The sequence below is a fragment of the Macaca thibetana genome, chromosome 8 (assembly GCF_024542745.1).
Source record: "Macaca thibetana thibetana isolate TM-01 chromosome 8, ASM2454274v1, whole genome shotgun sequence".
NCBI lineage: Eukaryota > Metazoa > Chordata > Mammalia > Primates > Cercopithecidae > Macaca > Macaca thibetana.
The window spans coordinates 1948875-1966262 of NC_065585.1; the positions used below are offsets into that span (position 1 = coordinate 1948875).

At 58.9% G+C, this 17388-nt stretch overlaps 2 protein-coding genes across 4 annotated transcripts in view; one reads left to right on the top strand and one right to left on the bottom strand.

The window, feature by feature from the left end:
- LY6H (lymphocyte antigen 6 family member H) overlaps positions 1–17388 on the top strand; it is a 67743-nt gene that overhangs the window by 11805 nt on the left and 38550 nt on the right. The gene's annotated exons all lie outside the window — the stretch shown is intronic.
- On the bottom strand, positions 1719–7412 carry GPIHBP1 (glycosylphosphatidylinositol anchored high density lipoprotein binding protein 1). 2 transcript variants are annotated; one of them, XM_050801056.1, is made up of 5 exons: positions 7362–7412; positions 5472–5570; positions 4902–5030; positions 3785–3898; positions 1719–3639 (listed from the first exon to the last, which is right to left on the bottom strand). In XM_050801056.1, exons 1-5 carry the CDS (start codon positions 7363–7365, stop codon positions 3380–3382), a joined length of 606 nt encoding a protein of 201 aa, XP_050657013.1. In that variant the 5' UTR covers positions 7366–7412; the 3' UTR covers positions 1719–3379. The 2 variants fall into 2 exon arrangements, with proteins under 2 accessions (XP_050657013.1, XP_050657015.1); XM_050801058.1 differs by lacking the exon at positions 7362–7412 and adding an exon at positions 6065–6104.

Genomic DNA, 17388 nt, shown 5'->3' on the forward strand with positions numbered 1-17388 from the left:
TAAGACGCGAGTCTGCCGATGCTCCCGGCCGAATAAAAAACCTCTTCCTTCTTTAATCCAGTGTCTGAGTAGTTTTGTCTGCGGCTCGTCCTGCTACATGGTCACCAGGGTCCTGGCAAGGCCCCCTTCCTGGGACTGTGGCCCCGTCGAGCCAGGGAGCCTGGCTTTCTCCTCCCCAGGACCATGGCTTCCAGAGCACAGCCAGGCTCGGGGCAGATGTCCAGGGAGGGGCTGATGTGGGCTCAGGAAAGGTCCCTGACACACCCACGTTCAGATCCTCAAGCCTGTGAATATGTCTTCTATGGCAAAAGGGACTTTGCAGCCATGAGGAAGCAGAGGATCTGAGATGGGAGATGGCTCAGGATTCTCCAGGCGAGTCCTAACTGTGGTCACAGGATCCCTGTAGGAAGGAGGCCGAGGAAGAGCTGACTTGCGAAGGGAGCAGTATTTGGAGAGGCTTCAAAGGTGGAGAAAGGGCCATGAGCCAAGGAGAGCAGGCGGCCTCTTGAAGCTACGAGGGTGAGGGGTGGGTTCTCTCCAGAGAAAACACAGCCCAGCCAGAGCCCTGACTTGAACTTCTGACCTCTAGAGCTGCAGCATGAACTTGTGTTAAGTCACTAGGTTTGTGGTGATTTGTTACGGCAGCCTTGGGAAACTGGTACAGAGGGACGTAGGTTCTTGGGTCAGGGCCCTGCCCCCTCCCTGCCCAGCGCCCCCAGCCCCCAGTCTCCTGGATGAGAAAGGGAGGTCCCTCTATGTTCACTCTTGGGACTGACAGCATGCGTTGGGCTCTGAGATGGGGCCCAGGATGTCTTGGCTGTGGCCATCCGCCCGTTGGCACTGCTGACCCACCTGGCTCAGACTCGACTTGGCCTGGGAATCTGGCTGGCTCTTGGCTGGCATCCAGCTCCTCCCCAGCTCAGGCGTCCTGGAGCCTGGGACACCCCTGGGAAGCTGGGTGAGGTTGGCAGGAAGCCCAGGGACTGCACGTTGGATCTGCATCGCCGAGCTGTGTGACCTTGAGCTTGAGCCTCATGTTGTTCCTACCTCAGCGGGCTGTGACAGGGCCCACCCTAGACAGCTAAGCACAGTACCCTCTGCTCCTGCTCAGAGCCGGAGTGGGCGCCAGGAGAAAGCCCTCTGTGGGCTGCTGGGGGTGGTGTGGGGGTGGTGTGGGGGTGGTGTTGGCAGTGGTGTTGGGGGTGGTGTAGGTGGTGGTGTTGGGGTGGTGTTTGGGTGGTATTGAATGTGGTGGTGGTGGAGGTGGTGTTGCAGGTGGTGCTAGGAGTGGTGTTAGGTCTTTGGATTATGAGGGTCTGGGGCTGGCTCAGGTGGGGCATGTACTATGTTCACACACACAGATGGCAAGTGAAGAGTGGGGTCATGAGAAGTGTTCTGATGACCACAACTCCCATTTACTGAGCACTTGCTCTCTGCCAGGCACGGGGCTGTAAGCCCTGACACATGGCATTCCAGCACTCTGGAGAATCCTCACTGTAGCCCACAAGGAGGGCTCTCCTAGGACTCCTGCTGAACAGAGCCAAGTGGGAGGTGAAGGGGTTGCCAGGGTCGTGGAGCTGGGGAGGGCTGGGCCTTAGATTCGAAGCAGGCAGCCTGACCCCTGCACTGTGCTCCAGTGGGCTGTAGGCATGAGTGTTCGTGTGCACACGTGTGCATGTGTGAGTGTGAAAACGCAAGTAACAGACAGCCCAAATAACTAGCTTCAACACAGCAGACATTTATTTCCCTCCCAGGTAAGGGCACCCCGAGGTAGGCAGTGCCTTCTGTCAGCGGCAAGCCAGGCCCCTCTCATCACGCTGCCCTGCCGTGCTCAGCGCTGCCTCATGGTGCAAAGTGGTTGCTGAGCTCCAGTCACCACTTCAGCCAGCAGGAAGGAGGAAGGGGAAGGAGAAAGACGTGACCTCACCATCTAGGGCATTTACCTTCCGACCCCCAGCTAGGCATTGTGGGTTTTCTTACTAAGGAAAAGGAGAGAACAGTTAGCGGAGGCCTCCCACTGCCCGCCGGGATGAGCTCGGCAGGCAGGACAGGACTCTGGCCTTCCCGGTTCATGGAGTCCTGGTTCATGGAGTGTTGAACTGGTGGGGATTAGGGGTTCTTTAAGTCTCACTGTACTTCTCAGAAGGGGAAACTGATACCCAAGTCAGTGGCTGAGCTGTGGTCCAGGCTGGGCCTCTGCCTGCTGTCCCAGAGCTCTGTCCTGGCACCAGCTGCTGGTGAAGCCAGGACTTGGAGCAGTCACCAGCCCTGCCAGAGGACCCTGGGGACCCCCCCCCCATAATGAGCCGCCCACCTTCCCGGCTCTGCTACCCAGTCCTGCTGCTTCTGCAGGAAGCTGAAGGCCCATTTTGCCCCCTCCCTAGCACAGGGTAGCCTGTCTGACACCCCCAGACTCCTCCATGACACCCACCAGGCTGAGGGCCTGGGGGCTGGAGTCTAGAGGGCAGGCAAGGATGAGGCTGGAAAAATTTCATCTCATCTACTTCTCTCCTTTCATCAACTCCACTCCTCCACTGCTCTAGCCTGCTCCAGCCTCTGCTAGAACAGAGACAGGTATTCCCAGCCTCAGGTGCTGTCCTAAGCCCAGTAGGTACTGACCCTTGATGGTCACTTCAAGGTGACAGGCACCCACCCAGCATCCGGCCCTTCCCCATCCAAGGCTGCAAGGTAACTTTCCAAGCCAGGGTCTCCCATGGCGGTGCTCATGCCATAGCCAGACAGGCTCCGCTGGCCCCATCCTCTCCATACTTGGTGCCTGTCCCCCCAGCCCCGCACTGCCCCTCCGCGTGTGGCCTCACCCCGACCCGCCTCCCTGTGCCCTCTCATCCTCAGCCCGCCTCCTCTACTATCCTGCCTCCCCCAGGCCCGTCTTTCCTAGGGGTGACTATAGCCTCCCTCCAAGGCCTCTTCCCTCCACACAGCCGGGAGGCTGACCTGGGGAAAGGCAGGGCGGGCCGGTGTGACCGCTGCAGATGGAGGAATTCCTGTGGCAGAAGTTAAGGGTGAGGATTGGGTGTGGGGGCCCCCAGGCATGTGGTGGGTATCATCTCTGCCTAGCTGTGCTGGTGGGGATCCCCAACCCCCATGAGGGTTGCAGGCCCTGGGGCGTGGTGGCCAAGGTCTGGACCCAGCGCCCACGTGCTGCAGTCCTGCCACTCACAGGCAGTGGGGAGAGGAAACCAAGGGCAAAGCCGGGAACTGAGGAAGCAACCGGGCCGGCGGGGCTGTGCTGGCTGGATTGCCCAAGACACTCCAAATTCATTCTCCAAAGCTGGTGCAGGGGCAGGAGGGGAAGGTACCAGACAGGGTGCTGGCAGGGCGAGGGGTGAGTTGGGTCGGTGTGGGGAGGGGCTGTGGGTCAGGGTCTCCCGGCCCCCATTGCTCCAAGGCCAGCGAGGAGGTTGAGCAGGAGGGCTGTGCCTGCAGTTTCGCAGCTGCCCCGGGGGCCGCCTGCCCCCTTGCCTGGTGGGTCCTGGACTCGGGAGCTCTGCCAGGGTGGGACATTGCACAGGTTGAACTGGCAGCAGGTTGTGGTCACCTGGGTCCCCTCGACCGTCTTGGTGATGGGCTGGCAGTTGTCTGTACACCATGCAGAGTGGGTGGTCAGGAGGCCTGACTCTGGGGAGGGGAGTGGGGAACAGATGCTGAGGATGGGCGGGGCCTCCGAGGTGGCTCTGCAGGGCTCTGTTCAGGGCCCCTGGCTTTCCCGCCACCTGGGGGGGGGTGCGTGTGCTGCGTGTGCTGCGGCCCCACGCCAACTTACCGGTGTTCCCGTGGGCAATGAGGGTTGTGCAGGCCTGGCCATGTGAGCAGCTCCGCGTCAGGTTGCAGTGCTCGTCCCTGGACAGGGACTGGCAGGTATAGCACCACAGCAGCACTGTGGACAAGGTGGGCTCAGGCCCAGGCCGGGTTCATGTCCCTATCCACCTCCCCATTCTCAGTTGTGCTCCCAAAGCCTAGCCTGGTGAGCCTCCAGCACCCACTGCTCAGACGGGCGGGCCACCCCTGACTCGGCCCTATAAGCTGTGCTGTGTGCGTGAGCCTGTGTGTTTAGGGGCAAGGGATTGTGGCCCAGGCAGGGCGAACTTCCCATCGTCGCTCACCTCCTGTGACAGTGCTGCCCAGGCTCCTGCTGTGGGCATGGAAACCTGGAGGCGAGTCTGACTCAGTCCTGCCTCTGGGAGCACCGGGCCTCACAGAGGAGGGCCTCACAGGGGACACCTTGTGGGTGTGTGGGGCAGGGCTTGTGCTGAGGGCAGGCCTGGGGGCCCTGGGAGTAGGGGTGGGCTGTGTGTGGTGGGCACGCTGGACGCCCTGGCTAGGGAGTGGTTGGCTTGAAGGTTGGATGCGGCGATTAGCTCTGCTTTGTTCTGGGGATGGGAGAGAGCAGAGGGTGGCCCAGCGTGTAGTGGTGTGTCAGACGGGGGGCGGGGTGGGCTCTTATTAGCCCCACTCTGCTCTGCTCTAAGCGCTTCCCTGGTTCCCCTGCCTGCAGCAGCCAATCCATCTCTCCCCTGCACAGGACCGGCCCACCCTGCTGCTCTCTCTGCCCCACAAAACTGAACCCTACCCTGGGGCCTCTGTGCTTGCTGTCTCCACCCTGGGCCCCTACTGAGCCCTTCTCTGCCAGGTGAACTCCTGTTTAACCTCTACATCCTGGCACCACTGACCCTCCCAGCTGGTGGCTTCTTCCCCTGTTCCCTACTCTGGAACTGGGTGTCATGGTGAGTGGAAGAAGTGAGGGGTGCACTGAGTGTCCCCCACTCTGCTGGAGGCAAGCTCACAGCGGGACTGTGGCCTGTTGGCTTCCATCACACAGCCCCGCCCAGAGTGCTCCAGGCAGAGCAGGCAACGGGGCCCTGGGGTTGGGGCAGCCGTACCTCTGCCCCTGCCACCAGGGAGCCTGTTGGTCTCCTCCTCTTCCACCTCGTCCTCATCTTCCTCGTCGTCGTCATCTAGCCTGTGGTCCTCATCCTCGTCCTCTTCCTCCTGCTGTGCTTGCCCTCTTCCTGGCCGTGCAGGGATGCTTGTAAGCCTCAGCTACCCGGTATGGAGGACACCTGCTCTGGGCAAGCATCACGCCCCCAACTCCTTGGCCCTCCCCTGCCACCCTCAGGCCCCAGGGCAGCCTACCTGGTGTGGCCTCCGGCCCCTGCACACCCTGCTCACTGTCCTGCAGCAGAGTGTGCCCTGGCACACTAGTTACAACAGCAGCTGCTGTGGGCTGGCCCTTTATGGTAGCCCCTCCCCGCACCCCACATAAACAGGAGCACAGATGTTTGGGGACTCTTGGGGTCCCAGACCAGCTTCCATCCACACCGCTCTGGGCTGGGGACTCCGGCCTCATCCCCTCCTTCTTCCTAAGCCCCTGCTGGGGTTCCCTGGAGGTCCCCGTGCTCCAGGACTGCACTCACTGGCCCCTCACCGCAGGGTTACCCTTTGCCCCGCACCTGGCTGTCCGCACAGCAAAAGGGCAAGCAGGAGAGCCCTGAGCACCTTCATCTCGCCGACGCTGCTATGTCCCCGACTCCTCGAGCAGCACTCTGGAGCTGCGATAAGTGGGATGAAGGGCATTGCCGTGGGCTTCCCAGTGGCCCCCACCAGCTCCAGCCTCAAACAATGGGCCTCACATGGGTCCCAGCTCCAGGCGCCAGGCCAGGGACTGTTGTTTCCCTCCAGGACCTCTGGGGCTGGAGGGGAAGGAGAAGTCATTGTGGTTGGCCTTGGAGCGTCCCGTGCACCTGTGCCAGCGGTTGGAAGGCGGTGCTGGCCACAGGAGCTGCTGGCCCTGGCCTGCCTTGCTGCTCAGTGCCTCAGCCCTGTAGTGCAGGGCAGGGAGCCTTGCCCCGGATTGGGCCATGCCTGACACCCCCTGACCCCATGTCTGGGCTCCATAGTCACAGGAGCTTGGGGTCACAGACCCTCTATTTGCTGATCACTGGCCAAGCATCTTCATTCCAGAGTCAGCATCACACCCAGGCCCCTTTAAGAGCATTTAAATAAAAACACAGTCAGTGCCCTCAAGCTAAGGCTGTGTGCTCACCTCCTCCTCACCCACACTCAGCAGTGCACTTGCTGGGCCCAAGGCCTCCCTCACTATCACCTCGGGTCTTTGCCCCTGCTGTTCCGTCTGCAGTGCTGTTCCTGCTGGTGTCCAGTGGAGAGCTTTCCGGAGCTGTTGGGGGCCCGACCCTTGGCCTTCTGCTGGGAAAGCCATCAGCCCCCACCTGCCTTCTGGCCTTGTGTGAGAGAGAGGCTGCTCTGGGAGAGGCTTGGAAAGCCCAGGTCCCTCCCTGAGGCCACCCTCTCCTCCCAAGCCCCTGCCCAAGCCCCTGGGGGTGGGATGCAGAGGGCAGAGTCTCCTGAGGGTAGCAGAGGGGTGGGGCAGCGGCAGGGGCTGGATGGGAGTCTGGAGCCAGGGTCAAGCCTGGGCGTCTGTGTGCCTTGGCGCTTGGGTCAGGCCCTTCACCTACTGAGGCCTCAGTTTCCCCCACTGTCAATGGGTGGGGTGGGGCTTTCTGGCCGGCCACCTGTAACAGAGGTTGAGTTGGTTCTGGAGTGAGCTGCCTGGGTTTAAGACCCGGTTCCTCCTTCCCCTGGCTCTGGGTCCTGGACGAGCCCCTGGGGTTCCCCAGGCCTCAGCTCCCTCATAGGGTGAGGTGACCATCAAGGGTCAGTACCTGCTGGGCTTAGGACAGCGCCTGAGGCTGGGAATATCTGTCTCTGATGTCTCAGCCACTGAGTCAACCATCCCTCCTTAATTCACCTGAACCTGTCATTCTTCCATTCTTCTCTATCAGCACCCACCTAGCATCCAGCCCTTCCCTGTCCAAGGCTGCAAAGTCACTTTCCAAGCCAGGGTCTCCCATAGCGGTGCTCATGCCACAGCTGGACATGCCCCGCCAGCCCCAAACTCTTCATACGTGGTGCTTGTCCCCCCAGCTCTGCCCCTCCCTGCCCCTCCCGGTGTGGCCCCACCCCCACCCGCCTCCCTGCGCCCTCGCCCTGCCTCCCCCACGCCCTGCCTCCCCCATGCCCTGCCTTCCCATCGCCCTGCCTCTCCCACACCTCACCTCCCATCGCCCTGCTTCCCTGGTGCCCCACCTCCTCCACACCCTGTTTACCCCACGCCCCACCTCCCACACTGCCCCACCTGCCCCACTGCCCCACCTCCCTGTCGCCCCACCTCCTCCACACCCCACCTCCCCATCGCCCCGCCTCCCATTCGCCCCCCTCCCCAGCGTCCCACCTCCCTGTCGACCCACCTCTCCTGTGCCCCACCTCCTCCTTGCACTGCCTCCCATCACCCCTTCACCCCTCCTCCCCCAAGCCCCGCCTACCCATTGACCCGCTTCCCTGGTGCCCTGCATCCCTGGTGCCCTGCTTCCCTGGTGCCCAGCTTCCCTGGTGCCCAGCTTCCCTGGCGCCCTACCTCCCCCACGCCCCGCCCTGGCTGCCACTACAGGCTCTTGAATCTAGTGCTGCAGGAGCTGCTCCTAGGAAGGGCACTACTGGGTTTCTCTGGGGGGTCTCCACCTGCCACCTCCCCTCCGCAGGGGCCCAGGCCCTTGCACATTGCCTACCTCTAGGCCCAGCGCCTCTTCAGCCCTGGTGCAAACTGCCCAGCCCAGGCCAGTGCTTATTGCGAGAATCACCTGGGGACAATCAGCACACATTTGATTCGCAGATTGAATTAAATTTAGTGCTGGCAGCTGAGAGGCTGTTCCCTCTGTCCCACCCCGGAAAGGATAGTGGGTCTGGTCCAGCCCCTACAAAAGGTGCCCCCCCCGGGATGGTGCGCAGGTGTGAAGGGGGACCCGCAGTGGCAGACACCTGGTTCCCCAGCACTGCCCACAGTCGCAGGTGGGCGTGGCGGGCTCTGTATGTGAAGCCAACCCCCTCATCCCACCCAGGCACCGCACAGCCTCCCTCAAGCCCCCAGGGCAGCATCATGACCTCTCAGACGCTCCAGGGTGAAAATATGACCCCTAAGACCTTCAGGGCACTGCTGTGGTCCCCCAGTGCCAGGGCTAAGGGCTGCTGGTCCTGATGGCAGCTGCCATGGGTCATTTTAGAGCCTGCACCTGTGCCCCTGGGCTCGACCGCCTTTCCAGGCCCTGAGCCATGCTCACACCCCAAGGTACCCTTGAAGGGCAGCCCGGTCACCCCAGCTCCCTGCCCATAGTCCTCTGTGCCTTGGGGCCTGGACCTGCCTGCTCTGCTGGCTCATGGGGCTGGCCCTTCTGACACAGCGGCTCTCTGGGCCTCCTCCCAGGGTGGGGCCTGCATGAGTCACATGGCTCTTTTTGGCAGCAGCAGCCTTGGGCTCAGAGCTTGGTGCTGGTTGTGGACAGGGGATGCCCAGCCATCTACACTCCCTCCTGCCTGGGTGACATGTGGGGCTCGGCGGGCAGGGTCTGTGCTGGCATCATGCCCAGGTGGGGCCATGGGCTCTGCTGTCCTGGGGGGGCTGTGTGGCCCTGTCCTGGGCCTGCGCTCCTACTCTGTACCCCCTCCCCCGTGTTGACACCAGCTGGAGTCAGATCCAGACCCGTGCACTGCCGTCTCCAGGAGGCAGCCTTCCGTGAGATTGGGTTTGGAATGAGGGAGGCGTTGGGAGGAGGGCACCTTGGGGCTGGGCCTGAGGGGTGAGCAGAGTTTTTCTATAAGGAAGGGTGGGCAAATGTTTCTGACTGAGGGGCACGTGTACGGTGTCCATGCCGGGAGAGTAGGGCCTTTTGGGGCAGATGAGGGCTGCAGATGTGCTGGCCCTTGCCACACTTTCCCTGCTCTGAGTTCCTTCCCACCCTCTCTGCAGCCAGCCTACTCCTGTCTCACTGAACCTGAGTCTGGCAGAGGGAGGGGCTTGTTTTGAGAGCAGAGTCCAGACTCTCCTCCCCTGGGGTTACTCTCTGCTTATTTTTATTTATTTATTTCTTTTGTTGAGACAGAATCTTACTCTGTCACCCAGGCTGGAGTGCAATGGCGCGATCTTGGCTCACTGTAACTTCCACGTCCCGGGTTCCAGTGATTCTCCTGCTTCAGCCTCCCAAGTAGCTGGGATTACAGGCTCCCATCATCATGCCCAGCTAATGTTTGTATTTTCAGTAGAGACAGGAGTTCACCATGTTGGCCAGGCTGGTCTCAAACTCCTGACCTCAGGTGCTCCACCCACCTCAGCCTCCCAAAGTGCTGGGATTACAGGCATGAGTCACTGTGCCCGACACTCTCTGATTCTGATGACCCCTCAGTGCCAGGCGGAGCAGGCTGCCCATTATGTGCACTGAGGTACAAGCCCTTTTTCTTTCCCGGAATCCAGCATTCAGAAGTAGCTGTGGGTGGGTGGGCCGGCCAGGGGGAGCAGCTCCCATGGGTCCTGCAGCTCCCAGGCACCCCTAGAACCCAAGAGGCAAACACACCCTGGTCCAGAAGCTTGTTCATTAACTTGTTCACATGTGGTTCACTCAGGTACCCTCCCTGGCCTCCCAGCTCCCCTCCACGCTGCTCTGCACCTGCAACCCTCTGTGCTCAATTTCCTAGTCGTTAGACACCCTCAGCCCCACCACCATAACCCTGGAGAGTCTCCCTTCCCTTGCTCTTCCAAGGGGGTCCCTCTTGTCCCCCACTTGTGAGGGCGACTGATCTCTGTCTAGCTCCTCTTGGCAAAGCTTCAGACGGTCCTTCAAGCTCCTCCTCCTGCCCATCTTCAATTTCCAGAGGCAGGGCCCAGGCACCATCCTCTCCAGAGACCTTTCCCCACAACGGCACTCCTGTACCCACCTCTAGCTCGGTGCCCTCAGAGGGATTCAAGGCTTGGCTTTAACATCCCCCCATGGCCGTACTGGGTCCCCGTCTTGGAAAAATGCAAGAGCAAGGAATACATTGTTCCTATCATTTATTTTATCCATTTAGAAATCAATTTCCTTCACACTGAGATTGTTAAAAATGTTAAAAACAATGTAGCAATTTCACAATATTAAAAGAGACTAAAAATAACGATGCAGGGATACTTTGCAGCTGTATGACAGTGAAGAAGCTCTTTACATCCTGATCAGAAAACAGGAAGCGGAGGAAGCGGAGGACTGAGTGTCCCGGCACACTGCTTTCTGCAGGAACAGGAGAAGGCAGGATCTGTGCCCGCTGCTGTGTGTTCATGTGGGGACTGCCCACTGGGCTCGCCTTCTGTCAAGGTCCACGTTTGGCCACTGATGTGCAGGGCCCTGTCTTCTGCTCAAACTGACCCCCGCCGGCCCTACCACCCAGCAGAGGCCTGCGAATGAGAGGCCTGGGGCCCCGCAGTCCCTGGAAGGCAGGAAGCTGATGGCTGAGCTCAGGGTGGGATCTGTGTGTGGGCGGGTGAGCGGCAGGCACTCACCCACAGCGGCAGGGAGAGGGCGTGTGGAGGGAGAGCAGCTACCAGGGAAGCCAGACAGGTGCAGCCCAGGGCAGGCGGGAGCCCCTCCCAGGCTATAGCATGGACCCCCAGCCTTGGGGGGGGCACAGGGCCTCCTGGCAGCCTCTGCACGTCAGGACCACGCCACTGGGATGTCCCGCTCGGACTCCTGGCAGGCAGAACTGACAGTGTCTTCCACAGTGGCCCCACCGGAGGGGCAGGGGAGAGGAGAGGAGGTTAGGTGGGGGAAGTAGGGAGAAGGGGAGGGAGGAGGCCACGGGAGGTGGTCTTGGGTGGGGCCTCCCTCTGCCCGCAGGCGGTGATGGGCAGCTGACCACCTCCACAAAGTGTTGAGGTGGCTCTGGTTACTATGGGGACGCGGGGCCTCCCTGGCCACCGCGATGGCTTCTCATGGTCGATCCTTTGGATCCAACTGAATCTGGGGTGTGAGGTGGGTGAGGAGAGGCCCCAAGCTCGAGGACCAGGATGCAGAGAGCCTCAGGGTGGGATGCCTATTTGTGCGGGGTTGCCTGGCAAGCCACCTGCTGGAAATGGCACCGAACCTCAGAGCCTCGGCCTTCCAGGGAGACACGGTGGGTCCCGGACAGCCACACTGCAGAGGCAGCCTGGGGGCCCAGGACAGGAGTGTGCACATCAGCCCCTTGTACCCCCAGCCTGGGAGAGATGCTGCCCCTGTGCCACAGGACACCCCCCCTGACTGCCCACAGCCGTCATCTGATGCTTGTTCTATTCTGGCTCACAACGACCCGGAGGGAATGGGGGTCTGGGAGTCAAAGCCCGGGCTGCTCCACTTGAGGGGTGAGTCCTGCGTGCTTTAGGATGAGCCCCCAGAGGGGGAAGTAAGGAGCAGGGGTGAGGGCCCAGCAGGGGTGGCAGGATCACCTGAGCTCCTGTTTGTGAGTGGGCTTGGGTGGAGGGTGGATGGAGAGCCCTAGCCCCCAGCCTCACCCAGCCCTCCAGGAATGGCAGTGGCCACCAGCAGCCCCCCGTTCCTCCCCACTGTCGGGCTCAGTCTAAGCCCCCTCCCCGACCTGCCCAGCCCCCGCCCCTCTTCTCCAGCCTGACTTATGAAGCTCTGTGTTTAGCCCCAGGACGCAGCCCTCATGTCCCAGCCAGAGTCTGTGGCTGCAGAAGCCCGGGCTGTAAGCCCTTCTTGAGCTCTCACAGCAGTGCGGGATGGGATCTCACAAAGAGAGGTGCTGGGAGGCAAATCACACAGAGCAGGATGGGGCTTCCGCACCCCTGTGTCCTGGACACACTTCCTGTCATCTCTGTCCCCATGACACAGGCTCCACCTTCTCTGCTGTATCAGGCAGGGACCCCAACTGTGGGGAACTGCAATGGACTCTGGCTAGTTGGAGCAGAAGAGGAGTTTGTTGAAAGGTTCCTCGGAGCTCATAGGTTGAGAGGGAGGGCTTAGGTGCAGAAGACCCTGGGGCCACTCCTGTCCCGCCCCCTCCCCAGGGAAGTGGGCTGTGGTGGCCGCCTTTACTGTAAGACTCCATGGATCAGACAACACCTGTTGTGGTGGGCTGCCCAGCGGCACGGCCCCTTGGAGCCCAGTGCCAGGCACATGCTCACCATCTGGGCCACTAACCAGTCAGAGGCTGTTTTGTGGAAAGAGTCGTGATGTGGGTCAAACAGTCCCATCAAAAGACATGTCCAAGCCCCAGGGGCTATGTATTAGTCTGTTCTCATGGTGCTAATAAAGACTTACCTGAGACTGGGTAATTTGTAAAGAAAAAGAGGTTTAATGGACTCACAGCTCCGCATGGCCGGGGAGGCCTCATAATCATGGTGGAAGGTGAACGAGGAGCAAAGACACGTCTTACATGGCGGCAGGCAAGAGGGTGTGTGCAGGGGAACTGCCCTCTGTAAAACCATCAGTTCTCCTGAGACTTATTCACTATCACGAGAACGGCACTGGAAAACCTGCCCCCATGATTCAATTCCCTCCCACTGGGCCCCTCCCATGACACGCAGGGATTATAGGGGCTGCCGTTCAAGATGAGATTTGGGTGGGGACACAGCCACACCATGTCACCTGAATGCATGAATGTGGCTTTGTTTGGACAAACGGTATTTGCAGATGTCATTAAAAATCTTGGGAAGACATCATCTGGAGTTAGGGTAACAGGTGTCCTTACAAGAGAAAGCAGGGGAGGTGTGAAGTGTGGAGGCGAGGAGACTGGAGTGATGTGGCCACAAGCTCAGGAAGGCGGGAGCTGGAAGAGGCCAGGGGGGACTTTCGCCTAGAGTCTCTGGAGGAAACGTGGCCCTGCCAGCTCCTTGACTGCTGCGAAGAGCTCCTTGCTGAGGGGCTGTACCTTGCTCAGACCCTGGGGTCGGCTGTGGCTCTCCTCCTCCCAAGGTTGCCACAGGCTCTGTCCAGGACTTGGTCTGGCACAGCTGGGGGACACCATTGGGTCCACCGGCCCAGGGCAGGGGCAATGCCGTTCCTCCTGCAGTCCTTGAATCACTGCTGACTCTGTGGGGACAGCAGAGCCAAATGCAGGTGTCTTTCCTGCATGAGGAGCTGAGCTCCATCTTGGTGGGAGCGCTGGTCCTGCAGTTTCGTGGGCGAAACCGACCCTGGCCCCGACCACTGGGCCCTGGGAATGCACTGAGTAGTGGGTCCCACATTTCTCCAGCTCCGCTTTTGGAAGTGAGTTTGCACTAGGACATCTGAAGTTTCAGCAGCTTTCGGCTCTCCTAGGGCTCAGGGCTGTTGGTGCCGGGGCCGCGTGAGACCTTTGAGGCTCCTCAGTCTAAACCGAGGCACAGAGCTGGCCAGAGAAACCCTGCAGCAAGACGGGAAGGGAGTGCTGCACCCCTGGCAGACGAGGGAACCCATATGTGTGTTTTCTTATTGGCAGGGAGAAAAACATATTTTCCCAATCACTAGCCCTGTGTTCCAAGAGCCAGCGTAGACCTGTGGGTAAATCGCCACATGAGCATCTGATGGTTGCTGTTATTCCTCAGGTCCCGCTTACCATCCACCAGCCGGGTGGTGAGTCGGGAGCGAGGGAATGGGCCCTGTGCCTCTCACATCCCTGGTCGTGGTGCTGATGGCTGGACCCCCGGGTGTGGCCTCACTAGTGGTCACGTCCTGCAGATCCTTCCTCCAAGGTGGGAGAGTCTTTAAGATGAGCCTACATGCTGCAGGAGTAGCCGTTGCACCTCGGGATTGGGAAAGTCACCAAGGGGGAGGTTCTAGTCCTACTGAGCTTGAGGGCAGAACTGGGCCACAACTCGGTCACCTCACCCTCATATGTCCCCATCACAGTGCAAAATCCCTGGGCAGCCAGGGTGCCCAGAAAAAGCAGTGATGGCCGGGAGCCCGTGCCAGACTCCCCTGAGAGATCAGGGCACTTTCCTTTCTCAGTTGCCGGCTCCTCTGACAAATGGCAGCAGCCCCGTGCAGGAGGCTGGGAGGACGGCAGGGCTGGTGAACTGGCCCCGGCCCAAGGACTGCTGCAGAGACGCTGGCTGGGCCTCTGTCCCCAGCCGGGGGGCTTCTGTGCACTGCACCTAGCTTAAGGCCTCTTTCCTTATCAGCTGCGCCTCTCAGCTCCACGTGGCCATTGTGAATTCCAGGTTTTTGTCACCGAGGTAAGCAAATTGTTCGAGCTCCTGCCAGCTGCTAGAGCTATCCCTTCAAATATGAAATCTGTGCTGAGGGTGTCCAGACCAACACATTGAGCTCAAACTAAAATGATGCCCTCCCTAGCTCCACTTGTATTCACCAGATGTTCGTTGATGTAAAATAACAAACTCTTATGGATCTTTTGCCAGGTAGCCTCCTCCTTTCATGTTTGAATATGCTTTGTCCGCTGGGGCATGACATTGTGACTGCAGTCAGAAGTAAGTTGGAGGCCTGGGTAGCGGGGAGCTGGGAGGGTCATGGGCGCGACTGGCTTCTTCCTGCCCTGTCTCGGAGGTGGAGTGAGTGCAGGGTCCTCAGACAGGGCGGGTGCAGCCTTGTCAGATGTGGATGCATTGGCTGAAGGCAGGCTGGGGTTCAGGAGACTTCCGGGTCCTCCACTCCTCTCCCCCAGCTCCAGGCCAATGCTCTGACTTTCACACTGAGCTCCTGCTGGGGTGGAGCTCGGCTGATCTGAACAGAGCATCCTGGGGGATCACCCTCGGCGTCGGCTCTGGCTCTCTCAGCCATATTGGCAAGAGCAGAAGGTCCTTTAGCTACAGGACAGGAGTCCCGGCTCTCAGGCTGCATCTTGAGCCAGATTTAGGACCTCATTCTCCTTCTTTAAGTTCCCAGTGCTGTTGGGAACGGCTGCCTCATCCATGGATTTAGGGTCCCACTCAGAGCTCGGCCTTTCTTTTTTCTTTTTTTTTTTTTGAGACGGAGTCTCGCTCTGTTGCCCAGGCTGGAGTGCAGTGGCACGATCTCAGCTCACTGCAAGCTCTGCCTCCCGGGTTTACGCCATTCTCCTGCCTCAGCCTCCCGAGTAGCTGGGACTACAGGCGCCTGCCACCACGCCCGGCTATTTTTTTGTATTTTTAGTAGAGATGGGGTTTCACCGTGTTAGCCAGGATGGTCTCCATCTCCTGACCTCGTGATCCGCCCGCCTCGGCCTCCCAAGGTGCTGGGATTACAGGTGTGAGCCACCGCGCCCGGCCAGAGCTCGGCCTTTCATGAGCACTCTTGAGCCAGCTTTTTAAGCCCCCATGTCCCACGGGCAGCCACAGTCCCCTCCGCCAGTGCTGGCTGCATTTCCCCGGCCCTTGGCCCCAGCCAGAGCCAGAGGTTGAGGTCGGGAGCCCTCATGCTCCTGCGAGCATGGCCATGGCCTCCTAGTCGGCTCCTCAGAGTGCCGGGACCCCACCCAAGTGTCTCAAGGGGCCGCAGGGGCTGCAGGGGAGGGCACAGGGGCCTGGACTTCCCAAATCTGACTTTAAAAGGACTAGCTGTGCTTTTGTCTATTTATAGGTTGAGCTTTCATGTAAAGTTTTCTTTGAGAAAGGAGTCCTGTGGGTAGCAAAATGTCTGAAATAAGATGGAAGGAAAACTTAAATTGGATAATGATATGGCTTTTTCTCTCTAAGCATGTCCCATGTTCCATGTTACTTTTGCTATTGACAATGGAAAAAGCAAACTCTGCCAAAGTATTTAAAGAGGTTTATCCTGAGTCTATGTGAGTGAGCCACGGAGGCTTGGGAAACGTAGCCTCAAGAGGTCCTGGGAAAGTGGTCCCGAGGCCACTGGGTTACAGTTTTATTTTTTATTTTTAGATGGAGTTTCATTCTTGTTGCCCAGTCTGGAAAGCAATGGCATGATCTCGGCTCACCGCAACCTCTGCCTCCTGGGTTCTAGCCATTCTCCTGCCTCAGCCTCCCAAGTAGATGGGATTACAGGTGCCTGCCACCACACCCAGCTAATTTTGTATTTTCAGTAGAGACGGGGTTTCTCCATGTTGGTCAGGCTGGTCTTGAACTCCTGACCTTAGGTGATCTGCCTGCCTCAGTCTCCCAAAGTGCTGGGTTTACAGGTGTGAGTCACTGCACCCGGCCCTACAATTTGGACATTTCAGAATGATAAGAATTGCAGGTAAAATCATAAATCAGTACATGGGGAGGGGGTACACATTCGTTTGACCTGAAAAGGCGGGACATCTGGAAGCTGGGGCTTGCAAGTTATAGTCGGTTAAGGATTCTTTAGTTTGTAATTGGTCGAGAGAGTTGAGGGAACACCTAAGGTAAGAGGGTCTGCTGTCTGCCTGTGATGCCAACGCCATGCCAGAGTTAGGGCGAAGAGGGAGCCCCAGGGCTGGGCGCGGTGGCTCACGCCAGTAATCCGAGCACTATGGGGGGCTGAGGTGGGTGGATCACCTGAGGTCAGGAGTTCAAGACCAGCCTGGCCAACATGTGAAACCGTGTCTCTACTAAAAATGCAAAAATTAACCGGGTGTGGTGGTGTGTGCATGTAATCCCAGCTCCTCAGGAGGCTGAAGTGGGAGAATTGCTTGAACCTGGGAGGCAGAGGCTGCAGTGAGCTGAGATTGCACCACTGCACTCCAGCCTGGGTGAAAGAGCAAGATCCCATCTCAAGGAAAAAAAAAAAGATGGAACTCCAGTATACTGGGTCAAAAGACCTGTTTAATACAATTTTATGCCTTGTAAGCATGAATTTCCCCAGGCCCCTTAGAAAGGAATTTGAGGCCAGGCATGGTGACTCACGCCTGTAATCCCAGCACTTTGGGAGGCCGAGGTGGGCAGATCATGAGATCAGGAGATTGAGACCATCCTGGTTAACATGGTGAAACCCCGTCTCTACTAAAAATACAAAAAAGTAGCCGGGCGTGATCGCGGGCACCTGCAGTCCCAGTTACTCGGGAGGCTAAGGCAGAACGGCATGAATCCGGGAGGTGGAGGTTGCAGTGAGCCGAGATTGCGCCACTGCACTCCAGCCTGGGTGACAGAGTGAGACTCTGTCTCAAGAAAAGAAAAAAAAAAAAAAAAAAAAAAGAAAGGAATTTGAGCCAGGAGAAAAGATCAGAGTTTAGTCCTCACTCCCTTTGGGTTTCTCTTCCTGTCTGAACCTTTCCCTCATAGTGCTGGGTGGGTTACTAAGCCTTTGGCTACAAACTGGAGAAAATAGGATTCAAAGTAATATCATGAATGGCAAGAAAAGTGTATCATCTAACGTAACAGGAAGTCTCGAGGTAGGGCCACTGCAGGGGTGGTGAACCCAGTGGCTCAGCAGCAGAAGGGCTCAGGATTTCCCCACCTCCTCACCCTGCAAATCTCAGTCCTCAGGACGGCTTCCCTCATGCTCACAAAACAGCTGCTGCAGTTCCAGACATCAGAGACAAACACAACAGTCCAAAGCAACAAGAACCCACTTTCCCACGCCGTGATGTTTGTTGCTTGTTTTTAGGTATAACATCTATATAGAAAAATGTACAAATAAAGCAAAGTAAAGTGCGCAGTGT